This window comes from Microtus oregoni, unplaced genomic scaffold (assembly GCF_018167655.1).
Source record: "Microtus oregoni isolate MIOR12 unplaced genomic scaffold, Mior012 000000F_ref0000247, whole genome shotgun sequence".
Taxonomy (NCBI): domain Eukaryota; kingdom Metazoa; phylum Chordata; class Mammalia; order Rodentia; family Cricetidae; genus Microtus; species Microtus oregoni.
Genome location: NW_024543059.1, coordinates 54,163,847 through 54,183,563, shown reverse-complemented (window position 1 = coordinate 54,183,563; position 19,717 = coordinate 54,163,847). Strand labels below are relative to the sequence as shown.

Genomic DNA, 19,717 nt, shown 5'->3' with positions numbered 1-19,717 from the left:
TGGATAGTTTTGTCACGAATACAAAATCATTTTTATCATAAAAATGTACATCAATATGACTTATAGATAGGCTAACTTCAAGGGGATGTTAAAACCCTTTAACTTTCCCCTTGGTTCTTCAAGATATCCAAAGAATTAGAGATAATATGTCTTAGGACTGAATGCTCCAAAGTCTCACTCTCTGCACTGTCCAATTGTGGGACTCTGTTAATTACCATCCAGAGGCTTCCCTGGTGATGGCTGAACGAGATAATGATCTACAGATACCGTAATGTCACTAGAACTCATGCTACCAATAAGCTTGTTTGTTTATGCATATGCATGTATGTGTGCATGTATCTCATGTACGTGGGTACCCACAGAGGCCGGAAGAGGTAACTGGATCACCTGAAACTGGAGTTGGAGGTAGTTGTGACTGCCTAAGTGCGTGCAGGGAACTGCTGGGAACCAAACTGGCTTCTAAAGAGCAGCCAGTGCTTCGATGTGTCAGCTCAGCTCTCCAGGCCTGGCCTGTGGTTTTGAATGGCAGACATGTGTGCTGATTGCAGAAGTCTACGGTCATTTTCTGTCGTCCATTTGCCTAGCACCTTAGATGATGCCAAAACATCTTTCTTTTCACTATTATCAACTGATACATAGGATAGCTGTGCACCAGTGCTAAGTGAGCTCATTTAGCTTCCCCTTGCGAGGATGGGGATAGTCTCTCAGTGGACAGGAACCTGTGGGGATGACTGGAACTGTGTGTGACAGAGTCTCCCTGAATGACCCTTTGCCTCTCTTAGCAAGTCCAAGAAGCAAAACTTCTTCTTCACATGGGAGAAATGAGAGTTTGCATTTCTACCAGAACGAAGGCTGGAAGAAAGGAACAGGAAATGGAAGCAGAGAAAATTATTACTACAGAGAAAAGCAAATCCTGAGTGAGTCAAAGCCCTTACTGATTGCAAAGGAACTCAACTGTGTCACCATAAAATGCTTTTTGTTTCCTCAAGAGACAAAACAAGAAGAGAGAAGAGGGAGGAGGAGAAGTGGGGGAGGAGAAGAGAGAATGAGAATAGAAGGGGAGGGGGGATCATGTCCCACTTCACCATCCCATAGCTGGCTGTCATTAGATAGAGCCTGCCTTTTCTACACACAATGTGAGGGAGGATGTGGCCAAAGTCCCCTTGAGAAAAAGCTACAGGAAGGAGGAGAGCGAGTTCTCAAGTTTCTCATCAGTGAGCACCCAAAATAGAGTTGGCCTCCACTAATAGATGGCGACATGAATCAGCTACGCCATCCCTGGAAGCATTCTGATTAACCGAGGGTTTGTTTTATGTGAAGGTAGAACTTTTGTATCGTGACAGAGAGAAAATCAACAGCTTCCATTAGAATTTTACCAGGGGTATTATTTATTTTCCTGTAAGTGGGCATTTCAATCCACTCTAAAAAACTAACATTCACAAAACTGCAAAAACTCACATAAGCCAACAACAAAAGAAGAACCAGTCTCTCTCCAGCAGTAAAGGTGGGGCCGGGGAACACTTACAGGTGTGGGTGTGGGGTATCAAATGGGCAGAGGAGGACAGGAGCTTAGTGACTGAGTACGACCCTTATTCCTAGGAAAGATCTGCCACAGTGCAGCAGATGAGGTGGATTCTTATTTCCAGCTTCGAATACATGAAGTTCAGCCAGGCTTTTGGCTTGTGAATCATTGTGCCAAGATATTCATGGATGCTTAGAAGAGTCTGAGATACCTCTGATACTTAAGGAGCACCAAGTGTACGGAGAGTGAAGCTGTGTCAGGCCTGGGATGGGAAACCACTTTCTGCTTCTGATGTTCCTGAGCCCCCATTTACTCACCACCTGAACAAAGCCACTGACAAAAAGAAATCAAAACTATCTAAGCTTATAGGGCTACTGATCTAGGACACAACCATCCTTGTGGTCCTTTCTCTTAATCTTGGTATGCTATGCTATATTTGGTAGAGAACTCAATCATTTACAGAAATGCTATTCTATATAGATATTCTACAGTAGAGCAACCTGGGACGCACGGACCCAGCTGACACAATGTGGATCAGCTGCTGGAGATGGCAGAATATGCAGGCCACAGCCCGGCGAGGTGGTCACGGGTGTCACATGGCAGAAATATGTGACGGGACTGGAATTGACAAAGCACTCTGGGAATTAGGCTTATCACCGTTTTACTGTCATAGCAGAACACCTGATACGTGGTGGTGGTGGTGGTGGTGGGGGGGGGGGGGGAGACGATCAGCCTCATAAAGGCAAGAGCTCCGGTTGGATTTAATGATATAAAAGAACCTTTCATGTCTAACATTTGGCACTTGGCATTGATAATGTATATGAAGAGACACGCCTTGGGATTATAAAATAGAAATTTGAATTTAAAAATATATATTATGAATATGGTAGGATACAAATTAATGCAAAAATATGGTCTGCTCTCCCTGTCTCACGATGTCACGAAGCACATCGTTTTTGCAGAATTGGGTGTGGAAGCAGAGCGAGGAAACCCTTTGGTTATGTTTCAGAAATGTTTTCACAGTATGTGTTTCTACAGTGCTGCAGCTGTACAGCTAGCACGTTAATATTTAGTACTCGAGCAAAAATAACTAAACATTAATGTAGGTAATCGGTCTAATATGTTTAGTCACGCTGCTTTGAGTAGGAAGAGCACAGCCGACAAAGTGGAAGTTTGTCAATACCTGCTACTTGATACCTTTTGAGTCAAGTGTCTGAGATAGTCCAGTAATCCCGAGGGGCAGGAATTACGCAACACCTTCATTGCTACATTTAATCAGGTAGGTGGCCTGAGGCTTTAGCTGGGAGACATATGGAAGGAAGACGGCATCAAAGAGAGATGCCTACCCTCTCTCAGGCTGACTGTGGCAAGATATCTATACCCTGATAGAATTTCTTGGGACAGTGTTTGGCAGTCAGCCATTTTTCCAAGATGGTGGAGCTGCCCACACACTGAGTGACCTTGCCTGAGAAGGTCACATCCGTCTCTTCCAACGCCTCTGTCAGGAATTCTGAGCAGGTAGCTTGAAAGACGATCTTCCTGTTTTCTGTACTCACAGCTGCCACGTCATTGGCCTTTGACAGGTAAGTCATAAAGTGCAGTACGTAGGGCTGACCCACCAGAGAGAACAGAATGAACGGGAGCCCCTCCCACAGAACGCCGAGTCCGGATTGCTAGCAGAGTCACCGTCCCCATCAGAGAGTGGTCAGGACCCTGACAGTCATGAACAACCTTGCCCGCGCTGTCATCTTCAGAGCCGCAGTGCCACGATCAGGGGAGACAACATCAGGACACGGTCCAGTTTGGGTGTGTGAAGATTATTCTGTGCTTCTCGGCCCACTTGGCAAACACTCTCTTCTCGGTGATGAAGCGGTGTCCCCCGTGGGGGGCGTGTTCGTGGAGAAGATACTCGTTACACTCATCTTTCCCTTGCTCATAGTAATGGTAGGGGACTTTCCTATACCCTTCTGTCCTGGAAAAGAAGACAGGAGAGGGAAGGGCGCCAAGGGTGAGGCAGGCATTTACAAGAATCCATGACGTGCTCAGTAAATGCATCTACTTATAAACCCTCCTCCACGGACCCAGTTAAAAGCTATTGCAGACGAAAGCTTTTAGGAAGAAGGACCAGTTCTTAGTGCCCTAATAGATCAAATACAATCTACACATCACACTAATTGCATTCAGACACATGCCCTGCACTCTGAGTAAGGGAAGGGATGAGATGAAACAAACCTTACAAAGCCCAATGCTCTGGAACCTCCCAGTGAAGTTTGGGGTTCCTCTGTGGTTTTTAGACATAGCTGTTAGAGTGCAGATGTCTAATCATGAACACTGACCCAGGGTTACGTGTTAACAGTATGATTAAGTGCTCTCTGCCTCTTATCGTGTGAATGGTCGGTAGAGGAACCATATTCCACCACCACGAGGACGCATGTGTTTGGCAATCTGATTAGACGCGATCCTGCCAGCAACCACATACTCACTTAAACTAAGAGTCTGGCAGATTAGTCACACATTAGTGAAATCAAATCCTCAGGAACTCTTGTTGAGCTGAACATTCCTCTGAGGCATTAGGGCATTTTCTCCTCTGAGCAAACAGAGCCGTTGGCTGACAGCTGTCCGTCAAGCCTTCAGAGGGACGAGCCATGGAAACCTTGATCTCACAAATTAAATCACCACTGAACTCGTTCCAGATTTTCAAGCCCCGAGTCCCAGAAATGCGACTGATTTAGGGGAAAGTGTCCCTTCTGATGTGCAACATTAGACTGCCGTAGGTATTGTTTTCTTTCTATCACTCCTAAAAGTCAGAACATGATGCGCTGACAAGAACATGGCATGTTGGCAAAGAGTAATCGTCATCTGATCTATTTCTCAGATTTATGGCATTAGAATGAATTGTGATATTTTGACAAGATATCAGAATTGGAGTTGCACGGAAATAATTTCCCATGCTCTTACTTGCAATAGGTGTCATTTATCATCCCGTAGACGTGGATACTGTAACAGGCGTCCATGGCCAGGATAAAGGTAAACCAGCCCGTGCTGAGATAGGAGCCGGACTGGACCCTGGAGGAACAGAAACAGGAGAAGTGAAATGCAGGGCAACGAGGAAGTGCAGTAAGAAACAAGCCACGCCTTATCAAAAAGGCAGCACCCGGTATCGGGGGAGCACTGAGAAACCTGACAATCTGTCAAGGATACACACTTGTTTTGAGTTATCTCTGAATAATTTATGGGCACCCTTAACTCTTTCTACCTTAAGCCTCAAAGCTGCGCTGGGTGGAAGAGAAGCCATATGGCAAATATCCAAGTCGAATAATCCTGTTGCCTTCAGGTAAAAAATAATTTGTCTTTCCATAAGACAACAAATTAGGGGTGTATATCAGAGGATGGGTTTGTTGTAGGTTGCTTGAAGCGCTGATGAGCACTGAATGACAATGGTGTCTTGTTTACCTGGGCGCAGCACTTTCTCATCTCCTTAGCTCCTATTACGTATTTTAAGGTTGTGTTTGTGTGGGTGTGAGTACGGATGGGGATGTGGGTGTATGAGCATGTGATTGCATGCATATGTGGATGTGTGCTGATCTCCAATCTCGGCTTCTACATGTAAAGTAGTCAGTGTGGGTCAACCTGGACTATGAAAGCATCCAAATGTTTTCTTTCCTAAGCAAACTCGCAGGCATCAGGAGACAAGCTTCTTCCTAAGACCTAGCTCTGGCCTCTTGGACCCAGTTTATGGGACACCTTTAATGTGCCGATTACTCTTATAGATGCTATAAATACAGAAGTCATGCCCAGTGTTTCCATCTTTACACTGACTGGAAGATTAGATTTACATCCCAGTTACTCTATAAAGTTTCTCGGGGAATGCTTCTGTGATAAGGGTAACGTGACTCAGGGGCTGGGAAAAGAAGGGTGAGGGTGGGGAGAGAGGACGAGGCTGTGCGAACCATAGAAGGGAAAATATTTTAGGAAGATCAAACAGCACAGGTATACCCCAAACATGGAAGTGAGCCAAGCTTGGTTTGATTAAATCATCCACAGCCCTCCCCGAACAGAGACAGTGCTCACTACAGGGGTCTGCCAAAGGCAAATGGTTCAGGATGGATCTCTGTTCCTGTCCTCAGCCAAGCTCAGCTAATTCATTCCAAAAGCTCCATTGTCTCCCTCCTGACATCTCTTCCTGCAGAGGTAAGTGGATTGCCCCAAGTTATCTGGCGGCTGTGTGGCAGTGCATCCCTCTGGATGCAGGACTGGCGGGATGTCACCCAGTTCATCCACCAACTAACACACACCCATCCACAGTCTAGGTGCAGCCTCCAGCCAGAGGCCAGTGTCTGTCAAAGCCCAGAACCCAGGACTGTGGACCTAAATCCTTAGCATGATGCCACTCATGGGTCTGAATTAGAACCCCTCCTCCTTCCCGACTCCTGTCAACCCAGAACTATGCAACATTTCAGGAATTACATAAAATCCCAGCATCTGCATCTCCTGGTGCATATTTTCTACATGGAGTCTAGAGTTGGCCCTCTGTGTCTGTGGGATACTGGAACCTGGATCCCCCACCTATCCAAATGCTCAGGTGCTCAGACTCTGGTCTCCTCTAGGTTAATTATAACTAATATAGTCCCCATGTTGTTGAAATAGGAGTGGCGGGTCGCTTCCAGCCACCTGGCTAGCTTTACCCGAAATAATTACACAGAAGCTGTATTCTTTTAAACACTGCTTGGCCCATTAGCTCTAGCCTCTTACTGGCTAGCACTTACATATTGATCTAACCCATTTCTAATATTCTGTGTAACACCACAAGCTGGCTTACCAGGAAAGATCTTAACCTGCATCTGTCTGGAGTGGGAGAATCATGGTGACTGCCTGTTCTGTCTACTCCGCCTAATTTTCTGTCCTATCAGGGCCAAGCAGTTTTCTTTATCAGTTACCCAATGAAAGCAACAGATAAGATAAAAAACCCACCTCCATCACTATGTCGTTGGAATACTGTATTATGTAAAAACGAGAAGAAATCAGTCTGATAATGATTTGTACTGATATAATTCCCTCTACACAGTGGACAGAGTATTAGGATCTACAGTTGACAGAACCCAGAAATCCAGAACCTGTGGACACCGAAAGCCATGTGTTCCAGAGACTGAACCACAGTGAGTTGTCTACTGTTCTGTGGGATAAATTAGCAGTGATATACAAGTATGGGCTGTGTGCTCCATGAGTGGGAAGGGGTTGGACAAAGGACAAACAAACTATAGAACAAAGTTCTTATTACACAGTTTAGCCAGAAGGTGTTCTGTATTCTAGGGTCTCAGGAGCATCAAGGAAGCATTCCGTTTATTTAAGATTAGGATCAGAAGACATGAGTGTTATAACCTAAATGTTTTCAGAATATTTTATATGGACATTCTGTAGGTGTACTGAATTTGCATGACCATTGTTCTTACTGGATTATATGTTCACTTTTTGTCTTGATTCTTTCAAATTTTTTAAACCTATTTTATATCCTTTCTATACTTCTTCAGGAGAAGCTCAACCAGACACAGAGATTACTAAAATCACAGCACTTGTTACAATGGGCTGCATTTGTTTGAATGCTTATATTTGTTAGACCCAAGCACAGCAATTGTTCTTACTTTGTGGAGGGGAAAGATCTTACTGTCTGTGTTGATCTGTTATGACCTGATAAGTGGAGGGACTCACATTAACACAATTGGTCACCATCCAATACAACACACCCAAAGCCTGGGTGTTAAAATCAGAACACAGTGGGGTGTAGGCTGACAAAAACATACCTGGTCCCACAATGCACTGTGACTGCTGACTGAAACAGGGCGCTAGAGACAGTTCACACGGTCTCTTTGAGTCAGGGTCCTTGTTTCTAAGTGAGGGGACTGAACTTGCTCATATCTCATATCGCCAATCTTAAAATCCAGTGATTCTGGGTTGCCAGAGAGTATGTTATCATCCTCCAGCCTCAACCAGTGAGCTCTGCACCATGTTGCAAGTGTGTTGATGGCGCAATCAGCGAGCACATGAATCACATGACCAGCTGGGCTCACTGGCACTATGGGCATGAGAGCAATGTCTGTGGTATACGTGGACAGAAGGAAGAAAACAAAAAACTTTTTCCTTCATGGTGAGACTGGAGACCATGACCAACGCTTTTTTAGAAGAGATGCTCTTTGTTTTGTGAAGACAGACTACCGTGGAACCAGGGCAGTGTGGAAAAGCATTAATTTCTATGAGAATAAATATAAAGAATGACAGACTGCTTCAATTAATATGAGAACCTTCCACTGTATCTCAGGATAAATGGGGAACCCAAATGATGGCCTAGCTCAGGATAAATGGGGGTCCTCTGTGCAGTATTTGGAACTTGGCAATGCATGGAAGCTGTCCTGCCCTCTTCTGGCCCAACCCAGTAATTTCTGAAATCTTGACAGTAAGCATTCAAACATGAGCCTTGGAGGAGACGCAGGACACAGGCGTCCTGGAATGGCTGTTATCTGTACTTCAGGAAAAGGGGGTCAGGAGTTTTTAACTTTGGCAATTGGCCAAAGATCTTTCCACTTCACAAAATAATAAAGACTTAGAAAATCCCACATTTATGACATTCCGTTCCTTCTAGGCCTGGCCTGATTTGTTTCCAGATAGACAACCCACACTAATTAGCCCCGAAGCTTCCCCCAACATTATGTGTTGTGTTTGATTTACATGGGGGAGAGTCCCACCGCCCCTGTGCCGTGTCCTAAAAACTGGGCTTAATTAGACAGTTACATTATTTTCCCTTAACATCTCTGGTAGTTTGAGACTTGAAATGTCATGCCGTTTCCTACCTATAGTACATGCTAGGGTTTTCACGGGGCCGCCTTCTCAAATACTCTGACTTAATGTTCCTCTAGGATGTTCAACCCAGGGACACCTCGAAAACAAGAGCCTGGGAGAATCTGAGGCCTTGGAACAGTGGCTCTCAACCTTCAATACAGCTCCTCATATCGTAACCCACAAATTATTCCATTGTTACTTTATAATTAATGTAAATATCTGATATGCAGGATATCTGCTATGGGGGTTGCGACCCACAGGTTGAGCATAACTGCCTTGGAGGAACTCACTGGTCTTTTGGGAGCTAGCTCTGGTCATTCACATAGGGGTGCCGCTTCCAGGCCCCTGTGCTGATGCTTGCTGTAGGAGTATAAATTGTACCTGTGTAGACCTTTAAAGGTTCAATAATGATAACTACAAGAAAGACTGTACTGGCCTACGAGGACTTGTTCACACAACTCAGTGAGCAGGGATCTGGGATAGGCATCAATTGCCTTACAAATTCTTAAGTCTCTTCTGGGACACATATGATGTTGTAACCTGTCACTCACGCACACAGCACTATGGACCAGCTGGCCTTCAGCCATAGCAGTGGATGCAGCTCCCATATTTGGGGATCGATAAAAACAATTATCACCATCTACAAATAAACCATCATGTTTCCCACAGGGATGATAAGGGAACTGGAGCCCCTGGTTCAGTGCAATTGCAAAGCTGGAATTAATGCTGTGGAATAATGAGCCGTGCAGGAGGAAAGAAAGGCAGGGCTCTTCCCAGGAAGTTATCAATCACTTGTTTCCACCGGCCAGATTCTGTATCCCCCTGCCCCTTAGTAATCAAGATACTTAAACCTGGAAACCACTGAATGGACTCGCTCATCACTTAGAAAAATGGTACTGTCAACACACAGATCTAGCGCATGCTTTTAGGCATATCACTTGAAGTATCTCTCCTCGAGTTTATCACTGATAAATATATAAGCCTCTTTACCCGTCCATGTTCCCCCGTTACTTGTTATCTAGAGGTCATGGCATAAAGACACCAACTTGTTGTCTGTCAAGCTATTATTTACTTATTTTCACTAATTTCAATATTTTTGACCACGGCATCTTTCCTTGTCTGCTGCTCTGGTTTCTCTTTTCACTTTTGGAAACACACTGTGATGCTCTTTTCTCTACTCTTTTCTTCTAGATACGACCAAGGGGGAGGAACTGAGAACTCCAACATGGCAACTCTTCAACAGAAAATTGAGTAATGTTGAATGTATTAATTCACACCTGGCTTCCCAGTCATCCAACACCACTGCTTCAGTGACTTAGGGTTTAGATGGGAGACGTTTATGTTTTGGTGGGTCAAATAACTTTCTCTGGGCCAGCCATGGTGCTGTGGGCACTGAGGATGCCAGAGTTCTTTGTGTGGCAGTGGGCTGAGCAGCTCTGCTGCTTCACACCCCTTTGACACAGGCTTTCTGAAGAAAACAGAAGATTCCTGATTCCTACACACACACACACACACACACACACACACACACACACACACACACACCATCTGGTTTAAGATAATCTCTAACTCTAAAACACTAGGTTCTCCTCAGTAAGCATTCCCAATCTGCTTCACTCCTGTCCCTCTGCCACCTTTTCGATCCTGGTCAAGCATCCTACTTTGCCCCCTTTCTTCACGAGGCTATCTGAAGCCATTCGCGTTCAGTCTGAGCTTTGAACTAGGAATCATCAAATTCAGCTGGACTAGAGCTACAGAGAACGTCTTGGTCTGCAACGGGAATGTGTCGGAGGAAAGGGAGGGGGGGAGTCAGGTGGAGAAGAGGGGTCAGAAGACTCTTGATGACCTGCTTTCTAATGAGATGGTTCCTCGGGGGTCTTTGACTCAAACCTTGTGGCCTCAATTCTACTTCTTCCAGTTTCTTCCATGAACCAGTGGAAGCTGGGGGCACTCAGAGCTCACATTTCAAAGGCATTAGAAACATTTATCAAACCTGAAAAAGCTCAAGGCTCTCCCTATAATGGAGGTATACTGGTGAACATACTATTGGCTATTTGCTATATCTGGGAGTAAAGGGGGAATTTTTAAAAAGAATGAATATTTCATGTCTTGTTTTAACATTATTGAACCTCAGTTCTCTCATCAATAAACTACACTGACAATAAATAACAGGAACTTTCCAGATACCTTCCTAGGAAGAAAGATAGCTGGCAGAATACATATTATTTAATTAAAAATATTCTTTCTTCCATTCCTTTCGAAAGAACAGGGGGAATGAAATCATTACAGAGAGAGAACCTTGGCAAGACGAACAGCGCATTCCCGTCAGCGGCAGCGAGGGGCCCAAGCTAATATCGCGCAGCCATCCTTTTCCAAGCAAACCTCCGCCATCTGCAACTTGAATGACATTGTGCCTTGTTCTACAGGACCCATGGAAACGGCAAGGAATTTGCTGTTAATGCTCAACGTTTGTGCCCTCCATCCAGGGGTGGGGAGTTTTCTCTAGAAATCAGGCAGTGGAGTTGAACCTTCTGCAAATGGATATAAAACATTCAACTGGATAAAAACGTCTTCTAGATGGTAACTTTGGTGGGGGCATGGTTTAGAGACAGGGTTTCTTTGTAGCTTTGGAGCCTGTCCTGGAACTCACTCTGTAGACCAGGCTGGCCTTGAACTCTGCCTGCCTCTGCTTCTCGAGGGCTGGGTGAAGACACCAAGTCACGGGAATGCAAGGGTAGAGAAGATGGCAGACAGGCTGTAAGTATATGAAGAAAGCAGCAGTAGTAGGTTCAGAAGAGGACTAAGCTCCCAAGCCATCTGATGTTGCATAGTGTCCATGTGGAAGGTGAAGGCAGCCCAAAGTGTCCCCACCACAGAATCAGGGGCGTGCTGGGTAGCAGCGACGGCAGTAACTCTGTACAAATGAAGCACAGGGAAAGCTGTGTTCTCTTCTAAACGTACATTTAAAAGTAAAATGGTGCAGCTCACAACTATGATTTATGACTGCAATGGAAACAGAAGATACCACTCACAAAAATTACTCTGTTCATTCGTCTCAGAAATTCAAAGTTTATTTTGTTCTTTTTACTGTTGTCTCAGTTGGAAATGCTGATTGCTAGGGTCCCATTTACAGGAGGCCCTAAACCCCAGCACAGCTGATGTCATGTTAGAAGGTTCTGGCCTTCAAGCCTAGCGTGTAGGCCGCAACACCTGCCAGAATGGGAACAAACACCTAATCCATCAAAGACCTTTTCTGTCGTTTCAGGATCAAGGAAAGTCCTTAAATTACTAAACTTTTTGGTTCCTGCTAACTGTTCTTGCTAGCCAAAGTGTGTCAACCTGGTTGTGTTTTTGTACATAAGAGACAAAGAACAGTGAGGCTTGGAGTTGCATGAATTGGGTGAGTTCTCCTTGCGGCTGACAGCCAGCAATGCCGACTTTCCTATTAAGTTTTAATAGTGTCCATGTGTTCTCTGGTAGAATTACCTTGTAGCGTTCTAGAGACCCTAGCAAAATTCGCAGAGACTGAGATGTGGGGATACCGGGAACCTCAGATCACCTGGGACAATAATGTGGGGAGACAGACAGTTCCCAGGGGGTGTGCACCCTGAGATGTCCCAGGGCCCTGGGGACTTCTAATGACTCTGCTCCCGTTGATCCAGTGACTCCCAACACCCATACCCTAAAAGTCACCTGGATCCATCCCTTGGGAGGTGAGCTTGTTCGTGGAGTCTTCTGCATAGGACACTTAGGAAAAACTGGCTATGGACCCAATTCCACTGTCTGTGATCTGTGTGGTGGCCACCTGTGGTTTCTTTATTATTGCTATTTGTGTCTCTCTGTGTTTTTATAATTCTGTTGGCTGGAAGAAAGGGAGCAGTCCCGATACACCATTGAAGTGTATGTTAAAACACTATGAAGTTTTATGGAGAAGAACAGATATAATCTCTGACTTTTGTCTGGGAAACTGGACCTTCTGTGGCGTAGACTGACCCTCTATTAGAGTCGGGTGACCCGGTGACAGAGGTCTGAACCCCTAGGCAGTTAAGGCTCTTTAAAATGCCCTGACTAGAAGATACTTGGGCCACCCTGACTGATTTCCCTACATTGACCAATGACTACCATGGGGCAAGACCCCCACCTTGGCTTAAGACTCATGTCCTCTCTATGGGGACCTGAGTCCTCTTGGCCTTCCCAGGTGGCTCAGAGAAACCCAAACTTCTGCCTGATCTCTTTGCACTGCTGGAGGAAGCTGATTCTTTCCTTGTATATGTACCAGAAGGTCCCTCAGCTCACCTGGGGGCTGGAACAGTTCCCTGTGCTGGGAGGGTAGGGGAAGAGGAAATTCTTATACCTCCCTCCCTCTCCCTTTCACCATGAAGAACAGCTCTGGCTACTGCATCCCTGAAAGGAATTTTCCTGGGGGGGGTAGATGTAGCCCCCATTCTCCCCTCAAGGGAGGTACCTCAAGTGGGGCCCACAACCCAGGGGTCCTCACCCTTCCCCTTTCATGGTTTATGTCTCCTTTTGAGCCAATGGTCTGCATAATTGGAAAACTTGGAACCCACCATGCCCTGAAAACCCTCAGGCTTCCATTAGCCTTCTCTAGGCTTTAACCAGCCAACCTGGGATCACTGCCAACAACTCCTAGCTACTCTCTTCATGACCAAGTAACGGGAGGGACACACGCTGGCATGGGAGTAGGAAAGTCACCCTCAACTGAAACAAGGGATCTCCTGTATAATACATCCCAGGTACAGTGGATTTTCCCCTCTGCCCAACCTGAATGGTACCCTGACAATGACCAAGGGGTACGGAAGCTCTGGAGTTTTCACCAGGTCCTTTTAGGAGCACTGAAGGCACCTGCCAGAAAGCCAGTCTGTTTAAGGGAAGTGAGATAATACAAGAGCCACAAGAATCACCTGCTGGGTTTCTGGAGCCCCATCTGCAAGGCTTACTGGGTATTCACCCATCAACCCAGACAGGCTGGAGAGTCAGCAAGCAATCACTATTGCCTTTGCTGTGTAGCTGGCCCCAGATATTAGAAAAAAAAAACTTCATTAGTTAGAAGAGTTTGAGCCTATGAATAGGTTCCAATTATTGGTGATTTCTCAGGTTTATAATAACCATGACTCTGTAGAAAAATGCAGAATAAAAAATGGACCTGAGCGGTAAAGGCAGCAGCACTCAGACAGGCCGGTAAGCCAGATCCCAGAGTCTGGAGCCAGAAATACCAGGAAGAGGAGAGACTGGAGATGGACACTTACAAGCAAAAAGGATACTGGAAAAATGAAGGCTCAGCTCAGAAGAGGGAAAGAGGAGGACACACCATTCTTTGTTTGCATGACCTGGCAAGGCCAGAGCTCCATTTCACTGAGCCCCCAGGTGCCCAGAGTGAAGGGTCCAAATCTGCTAAACTCCTGGCAGACACAAGAGCGTCCCATTCAGTCCCAACAGTGATTCTTAGAGGACTAACGTCTCCATGGATGGATGTCCAAGGGGCTACTGGACAGACTGCTCTCTTTCCCTGGATGACTTCCAGTACAGTGAATTCAGGACAGAGTATGGGCCCCACCTTTCTTAGTTATGTCAGAGTGTCCCATCCCCTAATTAGGAGACTTATTTAAAAAAAAAAAAACTTTGGGCAATCATACTTTGGGGAGGCCACTGCCTATATCACTTTGAATCCTTCTCAGGTTCCAACCTACATTCTTGTGACCTATCCCCTGTTGGAGGGACAACTCCTCTAACCAAGTCTAGCACTTGAAATTGATGCTCAAAGTTAAGGATAATTGCAGGATTTGGCACAGTGGAACTCTGGGGTTTGAGCTGAAAACAACCCACCAGGAATGGCTACCTGTTGAGAAGCAATTGTCATCGGTTACTAAATACCTGCTACCCCAGTAAGGGTCAAACAATATCCTATGAGCTGAGAAGTCAAACACTTGACTTGTGTAAAGAGACATCAGACCTCTCATTCCCTCTACTGCAGGAGGGCACAAGTCAGGAAGGCAGCCATCGCCAGAAGAGGACAGAACTGCTGTGCTGACCCTGACTTTCCAGCCAACAAAAAGGCGAGAAAATGAATGCGTTCACCTAGCCAGAAGGTCTGTGGCATTTGACCCATGGGAGTGAGAGCAGCCATGTATGACTGGTGTGTTCCTTGGTGGTGGCTCACATCTTTAATCCCAGCACTGGGGAGACAGAGGCAGGTGAATCTCTACAAATTCAAGGTCAGCCTGGTCTACAAGAGCTAGTTCCAGGACAGGCTCCAAAGCTACAGAGAAACCGTGTGGAAACAGATGAGTGTTGGGGCTCAAAAAACCAAAAGCAAACAAACTAAAACCAAAAGGAGCTCACCAGTATGTTGTCTTTCCCTGAACTATAGTCATTTGGATCCACATTTTGCTGCATTTACACACCTCTGCATGGTAGCATAGTACACATGTCCCCTCTTGAAATGACCTCATCTATTTCTAATCCATTAACTTCCAATCTGCCTTCTCTCATCCATTCAGGAAAACTATATGACGTATCTGGTACATGCGGGATGCTGCACTGTCTCTGGAAATAGCAAGTTCCTCTCATCTAGTCAGGTTCACCCCAGGGAGACAGACAGGAGGACTGCTTTCAAGGTGAGAACAAAGAGGACATCCCCTGTGAGTGGCAAGGAACACTAATGGGGTGCCGATTTCTCCTCCAACGGGAAGGAAGAGCTGAGCTACCATTTAAGACTTAATTGTGAGCACCAGAGAGAAAGAGGACATGTGTCGGGACAATGGGGATTTGTATGGCTCTCTCCAGGTGTAAAAATGATGGGCACATATTAGGGCTCTGTCCCCTATCTTATGTGTACCTCAAATCACCAACAGGGTACATTTCCATTTCAGACTGCTGGCTATGAACTAGGTTCACAAGAAGCAATGATTTATTTTTCTTCCTTACTTTCTCTTTTGAAATATTAGTGATATCTTAATGTTTCGTATTGCTATTTTTTCCCAAAGGGATGAAATTCATGGATCTTGAGAAAATATCCAGAAGAAAATTGGCAGAATTATGTTTTTTCTTCCTCATTAAATTCCTCATTAATTCAGAATTGAGAACAAGTGTAAACAACACATGAGTAAGAATAAAACTAATTGAAACTGTGCAATGATGGATGTGCTTTGTAGCGTTCAACTGTGTTATCAACTGTGCTACAAATCACAAGCAACTTCATCTCATCTCCACGCATCTCCAGCCAGGCTCCCTTGGTACATACCTGCAGGCTCTCAACCTGTACCGTTCATCAGAGAAATGGTTCATACATAAACACTTAATTTGCTAAAGTTTTTTTTTTGTCCTGATCGAAATGAAAACAGGTATTACTGCTACTTTAAGGATAGGTACCCTCTGAAATATCTTTCTGGGCCTGCAAACATGTTTTTTTTTTTATCACCTTTGTCTCTTCCAAAGCAATGTGGCTTCAGCGTCAATCAGTAAGATAGGTCAGAGGGGAAAGGTGCTTGCCACACAAGCCTAAGGAACCAAGTTCGATTCCCAGAACCACCATAAAGGCACAAGGTCATCCTATAACTTCTGCACGCGCACCATGATACACAAGCCCCACCCATCCGAACAAACAATACATTATTTTAAAATTGAAGATTGACAGGGATAGTCTCAAGGTTTGGTTTAGGTGTAAAATATCTCATGCATACTCATGTGTTTGAATTCTTGGTTCCCAGACGGCTTGGAGCTGTTTGGTGTACTTGTGGAGCCTTTGGGAGCAAGGTCCTTGCTGGGGGTATGGATCTCTGGGGTACTAGCCTCGACTGTCCATAGCCTGGCTTCACTTCCTTTCCCATCTCTGCTTTCTGGTACCATGAGACATTAGCAAGAAGCAGTCTTAAGCTCCTCCATGGCTACTGCCATGTCTTCTCTGTCACGGACTGTATCCCCTCAAACCCCACCCTTCAGTTGCTTCTTGCCAGGAGTCTGGTCCTGGTTACGAGAAAAGCAGTTAAAACTGGGTCTTCCTCACTAACTGCAACTCACAAGGGTTGTGTCAGAGAGTTGTAAGTGTGCAGCTGTGTTTGTGACTTCATTCTACATGCTTTAGAATTTTAGCCTTGGTTGTGTGCAAACAACTGTCTTAAGAATTCACACATCAATTGCAGAAGAAAGGAAGGCAAATCTTCACATAAAGGTGAGGTTCCCACAGCCACTCTTCTCCCTAGACCAGATTTTCTTCCCAGCCATCTGATTTTATAGCTTTTAAATAAATCCCCATCTTTGGCTTGAGTCAACTGAAGCAAATGTATGAACAACTAAGGCTGGCTTGCTTGACCTCTGAGATCTTTTCTAATGCCAAGGAGCGCATCAAACACTCCAGGACTGACAAGGGACTTCTCTCCCAACAAACCTGCAGCTTATTGGCAGGCGCTCTTTGATCTGATCCCACTTTTATGCCTGGACTTAAAAACATCATGGCTCTTCTCTAACCTACCCTTCATCTTATCTCAAAATCACAGGGGCTTTGGTGTTCTGAATGCTAATCACCTTCCTCTGCCCTAGACACAGGCTTCTTCTCTCCGCTAACCTGATAAAGTAATTAGCACATGGGCCTGACTTTCCCTTCTAGCTCTCCTCTCAGAGAGTCCTCATCAATATATGTTTTCCTGGATGACTTTTAAAAAGTAGAAGGGAAGACTGTAATCATGTCAGCGTGTATCTAAAGAGATCAAAGTGCCTCTCCTGCCGCTTCCTTTCTCCTGGCTTCCTGTCAGAACCAGAACCAGAGCCTGAGTTCACCAAGCTTTTCCTTTGGGTTACAAGGAGGAATCAGACTTGATTCTGCTTCCCAAGCTCTAGCTTCCTTTCAAGATGAAAACTTACATTTAAAAATAACTTTTACTGTATACTTGTTTTGAAACGTGAATTATGAAGAGAATCTGTTTGTCTTATGATAAAACAAGTATACAGAAAAATTGACAACAAGGGAATAGACAAAGCAGTCTCCTGTAAACTCTTGCCAAAAGAAAGCACAAGTCATGTCAAAGTAGACTTCTGAAAATGATGGCCAGGAAGATGTGAGTGTCCTACACCCTCCTGTACCCAGACACAGACACAAAGAGAATTTGGAAGGAGAAAGTATCAGCAGGGGCTTAAGGAAGCACACGTGTCAGGGTTGCAGAGCTGCTGTGGCCAGCGGGACTAGTGGTTCCGCTGATCCCTATGTTGAGCATCTGCTGGGGACTCACAGCAGTGTAAGAAGCACTGTAGAGAAAAAATAGGGCACAACAGCCGGTGACAAACCCCTGTGTGAATGACTGGGACTGAGCAGGGGGTTTGAATGTAGTGTACAAATTAGCCAGGGGCGCTGGATCTGTGGTGTTTCCCTAACATTGACGGTCATGCTGTCATTACATGTTGGTGAGTCCTCTGATATTGCGGGAGCTCCTTCCGCTCCTTCCGCTCCTTCAGCCAATAGCCGCTGAGATACCAGCCCATTGGGGTGTGGTCTCTCTCCCTTTAAAAAAGCGGCCACTTCCCTCTCCTCTCTCTCTGGCTTCCGGCTCTGACTAGGCTCCTTTCCTGACTGTGCAGAGGGCTGTTGTCTGGGATGGTGATCTGTAAGTTTTCCCCTTTAAATAAATAACCATTCTATTAATCATAAAAAAAAACTTTTACTAAAACTTTAAACAAGGATTTAAGGGAATGAAGCAGGGTATTTGACTTCAGAGGAGGGGGCAGGGCTAGAAGTCTCATTCCCAATGCTTGATTGACACTCCTGAGCTCCTCCTTGAACTCAAGCTAGACTCAAAGTGATAAGCCAACACAGGAAGGAAATTCAAAAAGACCAAGCAGGCTCACTCTTTCTTTACTTCCAACAGGTTAAAATTCCAGCTACTTCCTTCTGAACCAAAGCCGAAGGCCTGTCACTTCCCTGGACTATAAGCATGACTTGGGAGCAACACAAAGTAAGTTATTTGAAAGTCATATTTTTTAATAGCAAATGTTAAGCTGTCCCCCCATTTCCTTCTTTTTAAAAATGTTTTAGGCATTCACTAAAGGAAGGGAATTTGCTCCCAAGTTGTTAGAGGAACAAGGGACTCCAGGGAAGTTGGACATTTAGAATTTGTGTCTCTGATGTGGCCCCCATGCCTGACACTAGTGTTCATGAATAACTTCCTTCCAAACATTGAGTGTCATTAGCATCCTAAAGCAATGCTATATGGTCCAGGGTTCTTGCTCAAGGAACCAATGTAGGCGGTGGCTACCTGTTCATTTCCTGACTGCTCAGACCCCAATAATCACACAGAAACTGTATTAATTACAATACTGTTTGGCCAGTGATTCATGCATATTTCTAGCTCGCTCTTACATCTTGAATTAATCTATTTCTATGACTCTATGTATCAGCATGAGGGTGTGGTTTACTGGTAAGGATCCCGTGTCTGTCTCCTTCAGAAGCTTCATGGTATCTCCCTGACTCTGCCTATTCTTTCTCTATTTCCTGCTTGGCTTTACTCTGCTCAGCCATTGGCCAAAACAGCTTCATTCATTAACCAATAAAAGCAACACGTATATAGAAAGACATCCCACATCAAACCAGGAGCCTGCCTGAATTTAGACAAAGTTAATAGACTTGACTCATTAAGCTACTTGAGTTGGGCACAGTGTTATCTATCCATAATCCCAACCTCCAGAGGTGGAAGCAGAGTACAAGGGGTTCAAAGGTAGCTTTTCCTACATAGTGAATCCAGACCAGCCTGGACTGCATGACACTCTGTCTCAAAACACAAGCAAGCAAATAAGAAGAAAGAAAACACAGCCACTTGTGCACTATGTCAGACTCTAACAACCTAGGGGATTTCCTTCTCTTAAGTGTTCCACACTTTTTCCTGTTCTTGAGATGCCTGTTGGGGGTCTTTTCAGTGTTCTGGTTGGGGTGGGTTCCATGTTGGATGGCCTTCTCTGGTGGTGTGGGGGAAGGGATGGAGGTGACAGCCTGCCTTAGTGTTTGCTAACAAGCTCAGCCACTGTGTGGGCTGTATGTTTGGTACCTAAAGTAAAACTATCCTGGAAGGTGGCAAAAGACTGTTTTACTATGACACAAAGGACACCCAGAGGAGTAACTTGCTTCAATACTTGAGACATCAAGCCACTATTTTCCTGAGTCAAGCACTTGATGTTTTGGGCAGGATAGGCAGTGAACACACCCTAGACCAAGTATCCTGAAGGCAGTCACTCCTTATGGCAAATCTATTTTAAATGAAGGAGCAAGAATAAGCTTGAATTTTTTTGATCTCTGGTCAAGATAGAGTGGAACACCCTCTGTGGGCCATTTTACTGTCCAAAACATCAGGTAACCACACCCTA

General features: G+C 45.1%; 1 protein-coding gene across 2 annotated transcripts in view; it reads right to left on the bottom strand.

The window, feature by feature from the left end:
* St6galnac3 (ST6 N-acetylgalactosaminide alpha-2,6-sialyltransferase 3) overlaps nucleotides 1-19,717 on the bottom strand; it is a 557,412-nt gene that overhangs the window by 86,877 nt on the left and 450,818 nt on the right. The window contains exons 4-5 of one of the 2 annotated variants that reach the window (XM_041651035.1): nucleotides 4,481-4,588; nucleotides 1,365-3,494 (exon numbers count right to left, since the gene is read on the bottom strand). The exons of the other annotated variant lie outside the window; for it this stretch is intronic. Coding sequence (XP_041506969.1) covers nucleotides 3,308-3,494; nucleotides 4,481-4,588 — 295 coding nt within the window. The 3' untranslated portion in view covers nucleotides 1,365-3,307. Of the gene's footprint in view, nucleotides 1-1,364; nucleotides 3,495-4,480; nucleotides 4,589-19,717 lie in introns of those variants that run through there. 2 annotated transcript variants of the gene reach the window in all.